Genomic DNA, 19,401 nt, shown 5'->3' on the forward strand with positions numbered 1-19,401 from the left:
TCTAGAATTTAAGAGTGTAGAAAGTGAGAGCCCAGTTTGCCAGTGTATTTATATTGTCAAGTGTAGGGATAATGGAGGCTCAACAGATGATTTGAGATAAGTGAACTCTGGCACTGGTACAGAGGTGCAAGTAGCCTGCTTTAGTGATCACATGATTGAGTTGGAATTTCTCAGGATCAAATATGGAAGCAATGTCATAAACAGACTGGTTTAATCTTTCTCATTTTCGGGGGAGAAGTTTGTGTCATATATGGGTTTCTTCAAGCCTGAAGTGTTGATTATAGATTTGGGTATCCACTTTTCTGTTCAAACGAGAAGAGTATGGTTGAATAAACAACATGAATTTTATTGCATATAACGAGTATTTACAAGTTAAAATAATGCGATCTACAACAACAGAGCTTGTTAGGGGCATAATAATAGCTCCAGACCTGTCTCCTATAAGCTCCTTCTTTACTCTGACATGGTATCAATTGATGGTGCTTACTGCAATTAATCATGTATTGAGCCTTTCAGACCCATATATTTGAAGTACATTATATAGAGGATTTCGAAATACATTAAATGAGCAAGCAGAGTTGATGTGAGGAAGAAATCATGCCTGATCATTTTTACTAGAATATTTTGAGGAGGATAGATAGAAGGAAATAAGTAAATTTAATATATTTAGACTTCCAGAAGGCATTTGATAAGGTACCAGCTATTATGCTACTTGAGTCCAGGGTGAATGTACATGACAAAAGTGGGAAGGCAAGTGGTGGGGATAGCACAGAGTCTGCAGAGGGATGTATACTTGTTTTTCTAAACAAGTAGGCAAAGTCTTGGCAGTTAGAATATAATATAGGTTACATGTGAGTTTATGAACTTTGGCAGCAAGAATTGAATTGCTGAATATTATTTAAAAGAAAGTTTTACAAAAAGGAACCGAACAGTGATTTGCAAAATCTCTGAAAGCTCGTTAGGTAATAGGAACAAAAAATAGGATGTTGGCCTTTACTCCAAAAGGAATGGTGCATAAAAGTAGGCAGAGTTTGCCAACACTATACAAGGTGCTAATCAGACCATAGAAATACTGAGAACAGTTTTGGGTCCCTCATCTAAGGAAAGATATTGTGGTATTGGCGTTAACCCACAAAAGATTCATCAGGCTGATACCAGGTATGGAAGAACTGTCTAATGAATGGATGTCAAGTAGATTGGGCCTGTATTCTTTGGAATTTAGAAGGTTGAGAAGCGACCTTGAAATGTACAATGACAGGATAAATGTAGAGAGGTTTTTCCTTGTGGGAAAGTCTTGGAACTGAGTGCACAATTTCAGAATAAGGGGTTGCAAGCATAAAACACAATAGGAGGAATTTCTTGTCTTGGAAGTAATGAATCTGTGAAATTCTTCACTGCAGAGGATCTTTTGTGACTGTATTGTTAAGTATGTTCAAGGCTGAGATTGACAGGACTTTCATCAGTAAGGGAATTGAGGCTTATAGGGAAAGGGCAAAAATGTTGAGTTGAGGATTATTAGGTCAGCCACGTTCTCATTGAAGGGCAGAGGATACTGAAAGGGCTGGCTGGCTTACTTCTGCTTTTAAGGCTTATAGCCTTCTAACAGCTGTCAGTAACTAGAAAACAGAATCTGGAACAAGGACTGAAAATAATCATTTCAGTCTACTCAGTATTTAATTGGAAGAAACTCTTGCTTATTTGGTAATGGCTGTTGGATAAAATGTAGCAATAATGGAGGAGTCAATATAGTGGGTAATGAAGTAGAACTATGTATTGTTTGCACACGTGGATATTGATGTGCTTTCAGGCAATGTTGCTTAAAACAGCAACAGCAACATAGATGAGAAATAGGAGAGGTCAAGGATTGATCCATGGGGACACCAGAGGTAATGATGCAGGATTAGGAAGAGAAACGATTGAAAGTGAAATGATTAGATAAGGTTTATCTGAATTTCCTTGAGAAAAGAGAAAGGAGGGGAGACTACAATTAGTCTTACCCCTTCTGTAGGACAAGGATACCAAGTTGGATAGTTTCTTCTAATTGACTTGGTAATGGTTTTTATCTTTTGCACACCCTTCAACTGTGCCTCTTCTTCTCCCCCCCGCCCCACCACACCCATGCTCTCACACATACAACAAGGCCCACAAATATTTGAATGTGAGTGTAGCTGGTGCTCTCGAACATTGTTTTCTGGGAAATGAAGATTAATGTTCGAAACTTATGGTGCTGAATCTCGAAGGTTGAATAAAATCAAAGCGAGCAAGTAAGTCAGGACCAGATTCATTAGGTGATGTCAAGCTTTGTTTTATCAGAAATTGTGAATAGTTATTTTGATGATTCTGACGTGATATCGTGTCATCCCTGTATTCTTTATTTTAGGATCACTTGAGCATAGATTTGCTGCATAAACATGTAAAGTTGCTGCTGCTATATGCATCTGATACCTACAGACGATCTGCTCTTCTTTTGAAAGAAAGCTTGCTGGATAAAAGTGTCACAGAAAAACTACATGGTAAGAGCTCCCCCTATACAGGTTTTATGTATATATCCTAAATGCCTGTCTTCACCAAAATACTACTTTTTTTCTTATGTTATAAACAGCTCTTCGGGCCTTGTGCACATGTAATTTTGCTATTAATTAATTCCCCTTTTAGCACCCCAACCAAGCCAAAAAACAGTTCACAACTTAAACTATTTTTAAAGGACAGTATAAAATCCAAAATTGCAGAGCAATTGGAAATACATGATATTGTCAAGCAGTGTCAGATTGGCAGCATGAAGGGCAAATTATCCCTGACAAATTTATTAAAATCTTTTTAAGGAGGTAATAATTACTTACAATATAAATGACTTGGATAAGAAATTGTTGTTAAGTTTGTGAGTGACACATAAATAGGTGGTAAGATAAGTGGGGATGGCAGTGCAGAGATGTACAAATGGGTTAATTCAGTGGGCAAAAACTTGGTGGTTGGAATATAATGTGGAAAGATGTGAGCTTATATACTTTAGCAGGAGCAATAAAGGAACTGAATAATGTTTTAAATAGAGAAAGACTGCAGAAAGCTATAGCACAAAGGGGTTTGAGGTGGGGGTTCTCATGCATGAATCTCAATGTTAGCATATACAATCTTAACAGATAATAAGGAGCAAACATGGAATATTTGCCTTTATTTTAAATAGGATAGAATATAACAATAAGATAGTCTTACTAAAACTATACAAAGCAATAATTAGACCACACCTTGAGCACTGTTAACAGTTTTGTGAACCCTTTATAGTAAGAAAGATGTATTAGCATAAGAGGCAGTCTGCAGAAGATTTAGTAGGAAGGATGCGGTTGAGTAAGTTGGGCTTGTACTTGGTGGAATTTAGAAGAATAAGCGGTGATCTTGTTAAAACACTTAAGGTCTATAGGGAGCTTGACAGGGTAGGTGTGAAGAGGTAGTTTGCCCACTGGAAGAGTCGAGGACCAGAAAGCATAATCTCAGAATAGGAGGTTATTTAATTTGCCTTTGCCTGTATTCGGATGCTGCCTGAATTGCTGTGCTCTTCCAGCACCACTGATCCAGAATCTGGTTTCCAGCATCTGCAGTCATTGTTTTTACCTCGGTTATTTAATTAAGACTAAAATGGGAATAAATGTCTTCTGAGGATAGTGAATCTGTGGATGTTTGTACTACAGAGTGCAGTTGAGCCTATGTCATTAATTATATTGAAGTCCGAAATAGGCAGATTTTTAATCAGTAAGTGATGCCCTGTTTACTGGTCTTCGAAGTCCAATACATCATCCGGGAAATGACTGTTAACCCAGGCAAGAAACGTAGATCTCAGACTGAAGCAGAAATTGGAATGAATTGCTGCACAATCAGCGCAGATACATTCCTCGTTATCCTATCTTCACGGTAAGGCCCCTGGCTGCTTGAAAGAAGTGTTGACAAAGAGCCAAATGAGAGCGGGGTTTCTTCAGGAAGAATCTGAGACTTCTGTAAACCATTAAGTATTTTCCTACAGTGAACATGAGATCTGGCGAGATAGAAGCATTATGTCTAATTGACATTTTGTGGGAGGTGTCAACTATCACTAGTTTTTCCATGTCTATCAGGCTGAAGAGTGAGAGCTGATTGTCTTTTCCCTCATCCAGGTCCCTACTCATTGGGTCAGACATTACCTTTCATGGCTTCATTGAGCTCTCCCTTTCTTTACTTAATCACACTTTTCATTATCTGGGATTTCTAGAAGTTCATGACCTCATCAATACTCCAGTGGAAGGAAGGCACTGTGTCATTGTGTCGAGGTCAAACATATTAGGAGATATTTGGATGTCCTTGGAAAACCAATATGGTGATTGCTATGAGCAGCACAATACAAGGTCAGAAGACAGGGCACAGGGCTTTGACCTTCCTAGCAGGGAATTGGGCTGTTCTTTTACATGCCTGCACCACTATAGTTCTTAAAGATCATGCCAACCATCTGCAATTAGTCAACTTTGGACCTTGCTAAAGCACCACACTAGGTATAATCCTGGGAGCTACTCCCATCACTGTGGGAGAAAAGGATAGATTACCCATTTGGCTCACCAATTTCAGCAACAGAGATGCTTCCCTCCAACCATGAGCTCCCAATGCTGTCCTTAAACCTGCCACTGCCATGGACAGAGGACCAACTGAAGGACATACTCTTACCTCATTTCAACAAGTTGGAGGAGTGCCAGTAGATGCAGCTTGTTTCTACATTCACCAAGTACTGGAAAACTTTGATTAAACATGATGATGACATTGGATACTTCAACCAGGTAAACCACAGAATTGTGACTAAACATGACGATCTGTTTGAAGATTTCTTACCACTAGATTCCAAACCATCATGGGGGGGATGTCTGGAACAATCTGCAGAAGTCTTTGGATGGAGGCGACATCCAAGAATCACCATGTCCAGACACCTCTCCCGAAGTCCTAATGAGAAAGGCACAAAACTGAGGATTTGTGTTAATTACTGGGCACTTAAGGCAAAGACCCATAAGAATGCTTACCCTCTGCCAATGTTTTCTGCAGTCTCGATTGGGTCACGGTTATAACCAGCTACCCATCATTGATTGAAATGCTGAAAAGACAGCATTGCAAATAAGCACCAGGGAATTTTAGAATGCACAAGAATGTTGATTGTACACGGTCATGCCCCTGATTTCTTTAGTTTTACAATGGATAAAGCTTTTGGTAATCTTAATTTTCGGTCTCTCATCTAAATGGAAGATATATTTCATGCTTGATTTAAATTTCAGAATTCAAACCAGAGAAGTGCAAACTTTTCTGGACAAAAGTACAGTATGTGGGGCACTTTGTTACCAAGGAAGGCATTACTCCTGACGATGAGAAGATCTGAGGAGGAGGGAAATGGCCTTGCTCTAAGATGCAGAAGGAACTGTATGAGTTTCTTGGTCCAGCTGGTCACTTCAAAAGGTTTGTGCAAGACATTTGGCCATCCTACTCCATGATTTACTGAGGAAATCAGAATGTTGCAGGCACAGTTGAGAAAAGATCCACAAGACATGATATTTTTAAGGAGAATCAGAGGTTGAACCACAGCACCCTCCAGCAGAAGCTTGTCACATCATCCTCCCTTGGCTACTTGAATTTCCAATTTCCTTGTATTGGAAACAAACGCTGGTTTCTGTGGCCCAGGAGTAGTGCTGTCACAGATTCAATGACAAGATCAGTAAAGTTTGAGGACAATATTTCATCCTCACTAACACTCAACACTGGAGCCCCCCCCCCCCAGGGGTGCGTACTCAGCCCCCTACTGGATTCATTGTATACTCATGACCATGTTGCCAAATACCAGACAAATGCCATTTACAAGTTCGCTGAAGACACCACCATAGTCGGTCGAACCTCAGATGGCAATGAAACAGACTACAGACGGGAGATGGGAGACCTCGAAAAATGGTGCACTGAGAACAACCTAGCTCTCCATGCCGGCAAAACCAAGGACTTTCGGTGGGATGTTACACGCCCTCTACTCATTAACCGTACAGAGGTGGAACGAGTGGAGAGTGTCAAGGTCCTGGGAGTGGTCATCCACAACAAGCTTTCTTGGACTGTTCATGTGGACGCACTGGTTACAAAGGCCTAACAACGTCTCTTCTTCCTCAGGCAGCTGAGAAAATTTGGCATGACGGTGAATACCCTTGCCAATTTTTATAGGTCTGCCAGTGAGAGCATTCTGTCTGGATGTATCACTCCCTGGTATGGCAACTGTACCATTCAATATCGGAGACGGTTACAGAGAGTGGTGAACTCGGCCCGGGCAATCACAAAGGCCAACCTTTCATCTATAGGCTCCATCTACCAGACCCGCTGTCAAAGAAAGGCCGTCAGCATTCTCAAAGATCCATCCCATCCTGGCAATGTTTTTCCACAAACTCTACCATCGGGGAGAAGGAACAGAAGCATGAATACACACACTAGCCAGTTTTGAAACAATTTCTACCCACTGTTGTCAGAATATTGAGTGGGCTCACAAACTCTTAGCATTCACCTGTACCTGTGTTTTGGGTTTTGCTACTGTTTACCTATTGTATGCTTATCGACGCTGTTTAACTGTGTGATCTGCCTGTGTTGCTCACAAGACAAAACTTTTCACTGTGCCTCTGTACACGTGACAATCAATTCCATTCAATTCAAGAGAATGGTTGTTGCTTATGCTTAGTGAAAGGACTATGGAAAATTATTATGATATGAAACACAGACTAAGAGTTTTGAGATGGGCTATTTCCCAGAGTTCAAAGACATTCTGATTCCTGCAGTTCACAGACTACAACCCATTCAGCTAGTTTCAATTGTCTGCCAAGCTGGGAGCAACAGATACCAAATGGGTTGCTGAACTTGCACAATTTCGATTCCAGATCTAGTACAGATCTGGCAAACGTAACACAAATGCTGATACGTTTAGTTGGAAAATTGACTTTGACCTTGAGATAAAACCAACCCTGCCTGGCTGAAGGAGGCTATGGTTGACATCATACGCATGCTCCAAGTCAGTGGCAGAATTCCAACCCAGATTCCCTATGGCATTCAGACCAAGATTCAGCAGTGTGTTACTAATATGCTTAAGAGTGAAGTCCTATCCAGGTACAGGCAGATGGAGACAGGTGTAGTTTCACTTTTGCCATCTATTTTGAAAGAGAGCCTCAGCTTCAGTTGATTGACATGGGTATCAGTAAACTGTACCACTACTAGAAGGCCATCAACCCAGTACCAGTCAGAGGGAATCCTGATAGGCATGGAAACTGTCAAGATGCTGAAAAGAATCGGGAAGAAGGATGAAGTCCTCTCTTGGCTGGTTCATGTCAAGAAAAGAGAGGTGAAATAACTCGAACTCCCTGACTGCCTCAAATGTCAAGTGTAGGTAGCAATTGATGATCAAACATGAAAGATGATCACCGTTACCAGAGAACAATGTTACAGCACAGGATAGCTGCTGATGTTGATGACTAATACTGTAATTGTGAGAGGTGTACTTTGGCCAAAGCAGGAGAATGAGTTCACCCTAGTTTGGGATTCATGGTTGCCAAGAGACCTTTGAAATCCTTGCAATGGATTTTAGTAATAATGGAATCAATCATATTCTTGTACTCACAGATGTCTTTACCAAGTTCAAGTGCAGGCCATTCCCACACGTGATCAAAAAGCCTCCACTACAGCTGGTGTGTTCATGCATGATAGATTGTTCATTTGTCTTCCATGTTGGATTTGCAGTGATCAGGGTGCAATGTCAAGAGCAAGATCCTATTGGAGCTTTGCAAATTCTATGGCATTGCCAACAGATGCATTCAGAGGGTAATGGAAAGTGCTAATGATTCAAATGTACTCTGCTTGACTATCTGCATACCTTGCCTCTTGAGAGTAAACAAAAGTGACCTGAGTGCTTTCTGGAGCCGATTTATGTAGTGATTATAATGAGGTCAGCCAGGTGGATCTCAGAATTTGAGTTCCCTGATTTGGGGCAGTTAATCAGGTCCAATCAGGGAGCCCTGGCTGACTTGTATAAACAGGAGTGTCAGGCATCCTGTTCATTCTGAGAGTCGTCTCTGAGGGAGTTGGATCAGTGCCAAGCACACAACACATGTAAGTAGAAGGTGATTTGGTGAAGGGATACCGGCTGTTGAGGACTCATTTCAGTTTATGCTTAGAATTGCATCCAATACTCTTCCATGAGTTTTTTTTTCTCCACACTGCCTCTTTTTTTTAATCTGTCTACTTAGACTGACCACTTCTGATGGAGATGGTGAAGTCAGTGAGTGGATAGCTGAATGTCGTATGCCAGATGATTAAAATAGAATTTGAGTTCTGAGAGAAGTGCTGAGAAGAAAAAGATTGACCGATCACAAGGCTAACAGATTAACCTATGTAATGTGCAATGGTGTGCCTCAAAAATCTGAATAGCAAAGATCGGAATAAGTCAGAAGTCAGACAACACCAAATTATAGTCCAACAGGTTTATTTGAAATCACAAGATTTTGGAGCACTGCGCCTCATCAGGTGAAGTGTCAGGATAAGATACAGGACGTGTGGGACCATGAACCCACAGAGTCATCAAGGAACTGTTCACAGCTGGCCACACTTATGTTGTTGAATCAATAGCTGGAGAACAGTCTCAAAGTGGTACACAGAGGGAGTTTGCTTGAGGCCAGGAGTCTGGTGAATGATGTGAAGACAAACAACTCACTCACTGATATCACAGAGCTTCAAGTGTTGATACGTAATGGCTCGAGTGGTGTGGAATCCTGAAGTTATCTGGTTGTTTTGAATCCAAGAGTGCATCCAGTTCAGGGAGGCCCAAGGCAGAAATTGAACTCAGAAGTGCTGCCAGTTGTATGACTGCTAAAGCTTTGACTGACCGAGACCCCAAAGTAGACAATCTGCCACAGTGCTTGGATGCCTTGGAAATTTCTAGTACAAATACAAAGCTGAGAAGGTCCTGTCAAGTAAATCTGGACATTGCCCCAACACATACTATTTGTGTAGATAGTAGTACAAGAGGAAAATACTACTGTTAATGTGAATTTGAACTTTCTAGCCACTATTGAAACATGCAGCTGCTTAGCATTGTGCTATGTATTATTGCCGGGATGGCAAGTTTCAAGCAGGGCAGTGTGAAATGGGACCTTCAGGTGGTGACCTGATTGGGGGAAATGAGCAAGGGAAATGCAGTTTTCCAGATCTCCATCAGCAGATGCCAGGAAAAAAAGAGGGGATCTAGAGTAGTTGAACACATTGTCACGGAAAGAAGGGGTGTCTTTGGTAGGGAGTGGGCTGATGGGATGGGGGAGCAGACAGGAATTCCTCAGCCCATTGTAATCTACATGATTGTTCCATGTACATAGTGTATGTAGGTCCTTGTTTATCCTTAATTTCCTTTCCTGTTTCTAATAACCAACTGTCAGCAGGATAAAGGATCTCGGCTTCATGATATTTGGGCCACGCTTGTATTAAATCTCATGTTACAAGAGCATTGATTTTCTGAGTCTCTGGTGCAATACTATTCCCTGGCCTGTCTGCACAGACTACCGAATTTATTCAGACATTGATCTTTGTGAAATCATGCTGTAACATTGACTTCCATTTTCTCCTGCATACGTTATTGCATTTCAATATACAGTACAGAGGAACCTCAATTATCCAGCATTCGATTATCCAAATTTCAGATTATCCGGACAAGATTGCAAGGTCCTGACACTTGGCTAAACTGTGTTATCCGGCATTCGATTATCTGAACATTCGAACAAAATACCCCCTGTCCGTGTTGTTCGGATAATCGAGGTTCCTCTCTATTGTGGTTCATTATTTTAAGATGTTAAATGATGTGATAAGGCCCTGCAAAAATAGGTTTTTTAATAACCTATGTATCTGAATAAATTATGCATTTTACATGTTTAAAAAAACTAGTAACACATTTTCAAATTTTAAGTAAATTGGTGTTTCCTTTGTATTAAGCTGCTATATTCAGCATTTAATTATATAAATAAAAGTTCCCATAGAAGATAAATTAGTGTTTTTATATTGCTAGATTACAGTTGTATGCAGAATTTTAGTGAAGTATTTTGTGTCACATGGGAATCTTACTTTAATGACTATTAAGTTTATATTGATTATTTAATGTAAGAAAAAGAAGCTAGTATAGATATAAAAGTCAGCATTCTGATCAATGGTTATTAAAAGCTTTGGTCCTTCAAAATTTTGTGATTTTGTTTTCTTGCTTTTAGGTATTCTTTTTAACTCTGCTGCTGGAAGTGTTTTGTGTCAAGTGATCTACTCCCTTCTGTTGCTACCTGTTAGCATTGTACGACCTTTACTAAGCAATCTTCTAGATCTGCTCCAACCTCTTGATCATCTAATCCGGCTTTTACCAGCTGCTATGTTACTGGAGGAGCAGGAACTCGAATGGACAATGCATGGTTAGTTAAACTGATTTCGCTGTCATTTTAGTGAAATGAATTAATTTGGAAATGGGCTAAAATGAGTATTGTTACAAATCAACAATTAAGTTATGCAGATTAGTTAGTTAAAGCTCCTTTGGCCTGCAGCTAATACTCTTTAGCAGTTGGAGTATGTAGATGGAACATACAATGTGCGCTGCCACTATTGTTTTGAATCTGGTCACTGGTCAGCTGGTGAAGTTCCACTTATTCAGGTGTATAATCATCGTGCAGAAGCTGATTGAGTTTGTTGCAGAATGTCTCCATGTGGGGTGATAGCAGAGATTTTGGTTACTTTATCTGTAACTGTTAAACTGTTGGTAACTGTTAGTACAATTGTAGGGAAAACTAAATCCAATCATTCTGGGCTTTGCTCATACTAGGTAGCTATGGTATTCCTGTACTCCAAAGTGGAGAATTGGCTCATAATTTTCTTGACACAGACAGCCTGCTTCTAGATCGCATTGACTGTGTTCACGTTGAAATCTCAAATGTTAGCTGAAATGTCACTTTTGTAAGAACTCAAGTCTAACTTTCAATTATTCAGACTTTTATTTGGGGGAGGGGGGCGTGGAGAGGGAGAATCGGTGGATATGGATGACAGTCATATGACTTCTATGGGATCCTTGGAATCAGGCAAAGAGTGCAGAGGTGATCCAGAATGAAGATTAGCACTGGCCACACTGACTTACTGAGTCCATGTATCTGACATGTTTTAGGGTGAGGAGGTTCCTGCTGCCAGACTGTGACAGATTGTATTCTGCTTGAAAGGCAGAAGCTTTGACTCCATTTTGTTAGAAGCAATGAAGTTAGGGAGCCTGGATAATTTTGAGTGCAGAAGCGTGCACCATGGTACAGTTTCAAGAGCAGATTTTTGTTATGCTATTTGCCTCAAAGCTGTTCAAAGATCCAGCAGTGTCTATGGTGTAAATTTCACCTCTCTCACACTAACACAGTAATACACTCTTTTGGAAGTTGATTTTAAAAATAAGCATTTTATTCTGCTATAAAACACATTATTGTCGTGTGTTGCTGTGCAGCTATGAGACGGTTTGCCAACATACCATGAATGGGCAGATTGTCTTAACTGTAAATATTGGAGAGACTAGGCTTGTGTCCTTGAAGTTCAGAAGAGCAAGCGATGACTTGATGAAAACCTAGAACCTCTGGAAGGATTTCAGAGGCTAAGAGTGAGATAATGTAGAATCCGAGGTCACACTTAAAACATTAGGTGAAATTCTTCCTCACAGAGTGTTGCAAGCCTTTGCTATTCTCTTCCTGAAACTGCAATGAAAGCAGAGACTGAATGTTTTTTTGGCAGAGGTAGATAGATTGATTTTGCCTGTCCTCGGATGCTGCCTGAATTGCTGTGCTCTTCCAGCACCACTGATCCAGAGATTGTAATCAGTGGTAAGTATGAATGTGAATTTGAGGTTACAATCAGATCTGATATGATTTTATGAAATGCTGGAAGAGACGAGAAGGGCTGATTGGCTTACTCCTTCTCATTTGTATATTTTGGGAAATTCCGAAGCAGTTGTTCATAGTTTGCAAAATTATCCATTAACAAATGCTCTTGGTTGGAATAGTCATTGCATGTTTGCATGTTTGGATGTATCACCTGTTGCATAGCGAGACATTGAAAGTATAAATTGATATTGTGTTGCAGTGAGGAAAACTGAGCATTTGGGCAATCAACTGTTGCTGCCTTAATCAATCAGGTTAAAGGATTGTGAAATGCAAAATGCAAAGTTCAAGATCAAAGGTTGCAAATGTATGGTAAATCAGGTATAAAAATACAACTAGAGAGGGAAAGAAAAATTGGATTGAGGGAGGAAAAATAAGAGACAAAGGAATGTAATTTTAAATTTATATCTTTGAAATTCTCAGCAACCTGAGGAAATGAAAATTCATACTTTTAGTGTCCGAGGTTGTTTGAAAACAACTAATGCTGACTGCATTGTTTAAAAATCTAATTTAGGAATGCATTGGACAAGATTTATTTTTGAGATGAAGTTAATTGTTCCCCATGCAAATAAAGCAAATTTAAGCGACTGAATACCTCTGTGATGAACTAGGCAGTGATATGCTATTTTCACAAAGTTAATGGCAGAATGCCACAATTTGGCAGCAGCTTTGGGGCTTCCACATTTTACCTTGCATCTGATCGGGGATTTTGTTGCTATAGTATGCCAAATGCTATTAGCTTTGTTATTTCTATTTACATTGTCGTCATATAAGTTGAAGTGAAGTCACTTGAGGAACTCAGCAATTAAAATGTAATGTTAACTATTTCTTAGAATCTGAAAGCAGTCCAGAAAAATCCATTTCAACTGATGCTAAATCTTGGATTTGGCTAATTGATATGGAACGGACGATTTCCTTCACTGTTGGGCAGTGTCTTGGAGAAATGCTGCAAGGTCCTGTTTGTTCAGCGGAAGAAGAGAACTCTGCATACTGGCTACAAAGCCACCTCCTCAACAATGGACTTGAAATTGACTCTGAACAACTTGGTAGGCTCATGTTTTTATGTCCCTTGTACCGTTTAAGAAATATGTAACTGGCTAAGTCTTGACTGAGCTTTTACCAAGTCTTTTAATCCACTGCGATAAATGGTGTACGTTTTTCTATGCAACTTTACTCCAAGTAATTATCATTCATGTTTCCTAAGAATTTTATGTTTGAGTAATTGTTGTCAGTGATTTCTCATATATCAACTCCTGGAGTGGATACAACATGTGAGGTTATAGTCATTAGGGATGAGGGCCATTCAATTTTACCTTAAATTTATCAAAAACTGTAATATGCATAAACGTTTTGATAGAAACTAGAAAGATATTGGAAAAAAAAAACGAATTAACTAAACATTTAGCCTATTTACTTATTTTGGAACAATGTGTAACAATTTGCCTGTCAGGTGTACCTTCAAAACAGTGATTATACGCAACATAAATTACTGTGAAGCATTTTCAGATATCTGAGGGAATGGCTTGATGGTAGGATATGAAGATGGGGAGTTGTTTTTCGGCCTGTGACCAATGGTGTTCCACAGAGATTGGTACTGGATACACATTTGTCATTTATTCTCACCCAGTGGTTTATATATAGGGGGCATGGTTAGTAAGATCATGGATGATACCAAAATTCGTAGTGTAGTGAACAGTGAAGAAGGATTTCTAGGGTTACAAAATGATCTTTATCATTTGGGTCCATGGGCTGAGGAGTAGCAGATGGAATTTAATTTAGATAAATGCAAGGTATTGTATTTTGGTAAAACAAACAAGGGCCCTGGATAGTGTTGTAGAACAGAGAGACCTAGGGGTTCAGGTACATAATTCTTTGAAATTTGTGTCAGAGGTAGACAAGGTGGTTAAAAAGGCAACAAAAGCAGAAATTGCTGGAAAACTCAGCAAGTCTGGCAGCGTCCGTGGAGAGAAATCAGTTAACATTTTGGGTTGCGAGACCCTTCGTCAGAACTGCCTACAGATGCTGCCAGACCTGCTGAGCTTTTCTGGCAATTTCTTGTTTCTGATTTACAGCAAATGCAGTTCTTTCAGCTTTTTTTTGTTGGTTGAGAAGGCATTTCGCATGTTTGCATTCATTTCTCAGACCTTTTGAGTATCAGAGTTGGGATGTCATGTTGAGGTTTTCAGGACTTTAGTGAGATCTCTTCTGTAGTACTGTGTGCAGTTCTGGTTGCCCTGCTATAGGAAGGATATTATTAAATTGGAGAGGGTTTAGAACAAAATTTACCAAGATATTGTCAGGAATGGACAGTTTGAGTTATAAAAATAGGTTATATAGCCTGGGACTTTTGTCACTGGGACTTTTTTCACTGAAGCTTAGAAGGCTGAGGAGTGACTTTTATGGAGGTTTATAAAATCATGAGGGGCATAGATAATGTAAATAGCCAGGGTATTTTCCCTAGCGTGGGAGAGTTCAAACCATGGGGGTATATTTTTAAGGTTAGAGGAGAAAGTTTTAAAAAGGGAAAGAGGCCAACTTTTACAGAGTAGTTGGTGTGTCGATTGAACTGTCAGAGTACAGCTATAGCATTTAAAAGACATTGGATAAGTACATGAATAGGAAAGGTTTGGAGGGATATGGGCCAAACACAGTCAAGTGGGACTAGTTTAGTTTGGAAACATGGTCAGAATGGGCTAGTTAGACTGAAGGGTCTGTTCCCATGCTGTATGACTCTGATTCTATTAGAAGTGCAATGGAAGTGTAGGAAAGCCCTTTTCAAAATGGCCAGATTGTATCCCTCATCATTTACTTCTTTCACAAAAAGATATTCAGTTTTCTCTTAAATTTACTGATGTTATAGAGTTTATATATAATTGTGGCTCACACAGATTAGTCCATTAATTCACTGCATGTTGTATAAAGTAGTTAAATCTAAATGGTCCACCTTCCCTGTACTGAGCTAGTGTTGATTTTCTTCAATGTAATTTTGTGGTTCTGTTGGTTAATTGTTTAATTGGTATTGAGATTGATCAGTGTTGGATGATGTTGAGATCCTAAACTTTCTCGACTACTTTGATCAGGTGTGGATGTCTTTGACATAACCAGTATTTGTTGTCTATACCTAATTGCCGTTATGGTGACCAGCAGCTTGCACAGATGCGGTCCATATCATATAGGTACAGCCACGATGCTGTTTTTAAGGGGTTTTTAGGATCTTGATGTGACAACATTAAAGAATGGCAATATAGTTCCAGGTCATGCTGGTGTATAATGATTTGGAAGGAAATTTGCAGACTGCTGTTGCCATGCATCTGCTGTCCTTGTCTTTTTAAATGATTCAGGTTGGTGGTTTGGAAGTTGCTTGCAAAAGAACCCTTTCACTCTTTAGCATTAATCAGTTCTCTTTTATCTGTCCTTTCAATTGTGGGGCTATAGCCTCGGAAATGTACACCATGCTAAATGTGCATATCCAGAATATAATCTACAATCTCTTTACTATTTAGATATATGAATTTTTAAATTATTCATTTTTTGTTCTGAAGCATGCAAGCTTTGTCAGCTGTATATTTAACTCTGGAATATATCAAATGACGAAGATCTGATAAGGAAACAATCCTTAATCATAGTACCATATGCTCAATGAGTTGAAGAACCTAATTGTATTTTCTATGTATCTTTGCTTGGACGATGTTTGTACATTCATATCTTTCTCAGTAGTGAAAAATTATTTTACAGAAGTTGTTCTTTTGCTGCAGATTTGCTCATGAATTGTCTCACTGGAAAAGCATTGGCTGGCTGTGTGGACAGGAAGTCTTTTGAGTTCCGGGTTTCTGAGGACACTGCAGCACTTATAGATATCGCATTGGGTACCTCAGTAGAACCAGGGTACAAAATCTGGAACCGAATGCAGGTTTACGCCAACAGCAATGGTAACTTTCAACTGTTGTATAATTTCATCCAATGTTGTTTTATCCCTTGTCTAGCTTTTTTGAATGTTAGTTCTATTGTTTTGATGTGATTCACTGCAAATCATGTAATTAGTTGAACTGAACTTTGATAGATTTAATCTCATTATGAAATGCTTCAAATTAATTCCTTTTTAATTGGAACTGAAATTTTAGCTGCTTGTGAACAGGAAAGGTAGTTAATGGCATGGGTTTAGTTAACAGCATTCTGTATAATTTGATAACCCATGCTGCTTTGAAAAAGAGGTATTATCCCCAGTAAATTGAGTTGTGTCGATTAAATTATTCCACGAATTTGAGCAGCTCCGAACTGGGAATTCATGAAGCAATGGGGACCATTAGCAGCGACAGAATTGTATTCAACCTTTAACTTGTAATACAACTGAACATCATTTCCTTTACTTTTATAATTTCCACCCTCCTCCTCAGTGAGTAGGGGAGGACAGCAACAGACATATTGAAAAATGACATGCCAAATTGAAACCTCAAAAACGTCTAACATCCTGAAAAAACAGAACCAGAATGCAATAGACAGTGTTAAGTAATTTCATGACCAACAGATCAGATCAAAGTTCTTTAGTTCTGCTGTGTCCAGTCATGAATGGTAGTGGAGAATGAAATAATGAGCTGAAGGAGGAGGTTCCACAAATATTGTCATGATGGGGGAGCTCAGCATATCAGTACAAAATACAAGGCTGCAACACCTGCGATCATAATAAGCCAGAACTGACTGACTGATTCATCTCAGGCTTCTCCTGAGGGCCTCAGCATCCAATATGTCAGACTTCTACAAGTGATTCTTCCCAAGTGATATCAAGGAAAAGCTGTCGGAACTGGATACAATAAAGGGTCTGGGCTCCAACTATATCCTGGATGTATCACTGGTCGTTTGTGTTCTAGAACTTAGCCTTGTCCCTCACCAAGCTGTTCGCATAGTTACATCACTGGCATCTGTCTCGCAATGTGGAAAATTGGCCATGTGTATCCTGTCCACAAAAATTGATGAATTTGTTTCTCTTCCCCATATTCCATGCACACTCAATACCCATAATCACTGCTGTTCCTTGGCAGTTAACTTTCTGTCCCTTGAGTTTAATTTCTGCCATGCTACATAATAAAACTGAATTTATTAAATCTGGTTATTTATTGGTTGGGCTCAAGAATTTATCATTAAATTTGTACATTGAAGGTTACTTTAAATAAACTAATTTGATTGGTAGTTAAGAATTGCGTAAGTAGTATTCTGATTACATTAAGCAATTGTTTGATTTGCTTTGTTTCAGAATGGGAACATGGTACAAATGGAGATCACTTGTTGGACACAGTGTCCCGATTTGTTCTTGCAGTATTACTCAAGCACACGGGCTTATTTCAAGAGGCGTGCAAAGATGACCGGTAATTTCAGTAAATGTAAAAAAGAACGGGCATGCTCCTCTGAAGGAAAAAGGAAGGACCTCAAATTTAGAGCTATCTGGTTGACTAAACTTTAGAGATTAAAATGAAACAGAAAAAGGAAGCTTATGATACATGACTTTTTCATACTAGAGTAAAGAACCAAGCTGAATAGTAAAAGTACAGAGGAGAGCTAAAAAGTAAAACAAGAGGGTGAAGATGGAGCATGAGAATAGATTATTAAAAATGGAGACATAGGAACAGGAGTAGGCCATTCGGCCCATTGAGCCTACCCCCCCAATTCAATACAGTTTTGGCTGATTGAATACTTCAGTGCATTTCAGCACCCCATCTCCATGTTCCTGTATGTTGGTCCATTGGTCATCAGAAATGTATTAAAGGCTGAGTTTGCACAGCCCTCTGTAATAGAGAACAGCAAAGGTTCACAACCTTATGTATAGAAAAAAGTCTCCTCATCTCTGACCTAACTAGCATCTCCCTTATTTTTGAGTAGTGACTCTGGCCCTAGACCTTTCACCCAGGAGATAGATTTTTGCTGATATCTACCCTCTCCAGCTCTTTAAGTATTTCAGTGGGATCACCTCTCATTCTTCAAAACTCTAGATGATACAGACCCAGTTTGCCCAATATCTCTTTGTGGTCTTGTGAATCTTCATTATACTCCTCTATGACAATAATATCTTCCCTGAAAACAGGACTCCAAAACTGCAAGCAGTGCTCCAAGTGTGGGCTAACTAAGCTAATATACAATTGAAATAAGACTTATTACTCCTGTATTCAAATCCTCTTGCAATAAAGGTCAATATTCCATTTGCTTTCCTAAACATTTGTTGTACCTGCATGTTAGCCTTCAGTGATTTATCAATAAGGACAACTAGGTTCCTTTGTACATCCACCCTTTTCTATCCTCTCACCATATAAATACTCTACACATCAGTTTCTCTTACTGAAGTGGATAACACCAGATGTTCCCACGTGATATTCCATCTGCCGTGTTCTTGCCTCATTCACTGTCTGTCCAAATTCTCCTTAATCTGCTTTACATCTTCCTCAAACACACATCCTCTCAACTTTATATCACCCATAATTTGAGAATATTACGTTTGGTTCCTAGCTCCAATTCATTGAAATACATTAAGAACAGTTGGGCCCAAGTTCTGATCAGTGCAGTATCCCACAAGTCACAGCTGCCAACATAAGAATGGTCCATTTATTCATATTGTTTTCTGTCTGTTAGCCAATCATTTAATTCAGATCAGAACATTACTACTTATCCTATGAGTTTTAATTTTACTAACCAGCTTTCTGTGAGGTCTCTATCAAAGCTTATCTGAAAATACCATGGCCATCTGTTTTCCTTTGTCTATTTTGTTAGTAGCATCTTCAAAAAAAAACACCCAAGTTCATTAAACACACAATTTTGCAGTTCCAAATCAATGCTGACTGTGCCCAAACAGATCGTTATCAACCAGATGTCCATTCATCCCAACTTTTTTAATTGGTTCTACTATCTTCCTGAGTATTGAAGTACGGCTAACAGGTCTATAGTTCACAGTTTTTTTTTCTCTTGCTCCCTTCTTAAGAGTAGGATGTACCTTTCTATTCACAGGAATCATACCACAATCTGTATAAGTTTAGAAGATGCAACAATGCATTGACTAGCCACCTCCTTCAACAGTCTGGAAGATAGACCATCGGGTCCTGAGATTTCACTAACTTTCAGCCCCATTAGTTTCTCCGCTGCAAACTTTTTACTGATAATAATTTCCTTTAACTATTCATTGTGACAAGCCACTTGGATTTCAAGTTTTGGGAAATTTCTAGTATCAGTATAAGTGCTTGGGAGCCTCCTGTGAAGCGCTTCTGTGGTGTTTCCTCCGGCATTTATAGTGGCCTGTCCCTGCCGCTTCCGGTTGTCAGTTTCAGTGTCCGCTGTAGTGGCCGGTATATTGGATCCAGGTCTATGTGTTTGTTGATGGAGTTTGTGGATGAATGCCAAGCTTCTAGGAATTCCCTGGCTGTTCATTGTTTGGCTTGCCCTATAATGGTAGTGTTGTCCCAGCCAAATTCATGTTGCTTGT

General features: G+C 39.4%; 1 protein-coding gene across 3 annotated transcripts in view; it reads left to right on the top strand.

Moving 5' to 3' along the window:
- The window catches only part of LOC122548398 (probable E3 ubiquitin-protein ligase HERC1), a 349,687-nt gene that overhangs the window by 94,494 nt on the left and 235,792 nt on the right, over positions 1-19,401 (top strand). For all 3 annotated transcript variants that reach the window (XM_043687001.1, XM_043686981.1, XM_043686991.1), the window contains exons 16-20: positions 2,381-2,513; positions 10,263-10,454; positions 12,776-12,988; positions 15,698-15,871; positions 17,191-17,302. In XM_043687001.1, the coding sequence (XP_043542936.1) occupies positions 2,381-2,513; positions 10,263-10,454; positions 12,776-12,988; positions 15,698-15,871; positions 17,191-17,302 (824 nt within the window). The remainder of the gene's footprint in view (positions 1-2,380; positions 2,514-10,262; positions 10,455-12,775; positions 12,989-15,697; positions 15,872-17,190; positions 17,303-19,401) is intronic.

This window comes from Chiloscyllium plagiosum, chromosome 1, assembly GCF_004010195.1.
Source record: "Chiloscyllium plagiosum isolate BGI_BamShark_2017 chromosome 1, ASM401019v2, whole genome shotgun sequence".
In the NCBI taxonomy this organism is placed as follows: Eukaryota; Metazoa; Chordata; class Chondrichthyes; order Orectolobiformes; family Hemiscylliidae; genus Chiloscyllium; species Chiloscyllium plagiosum.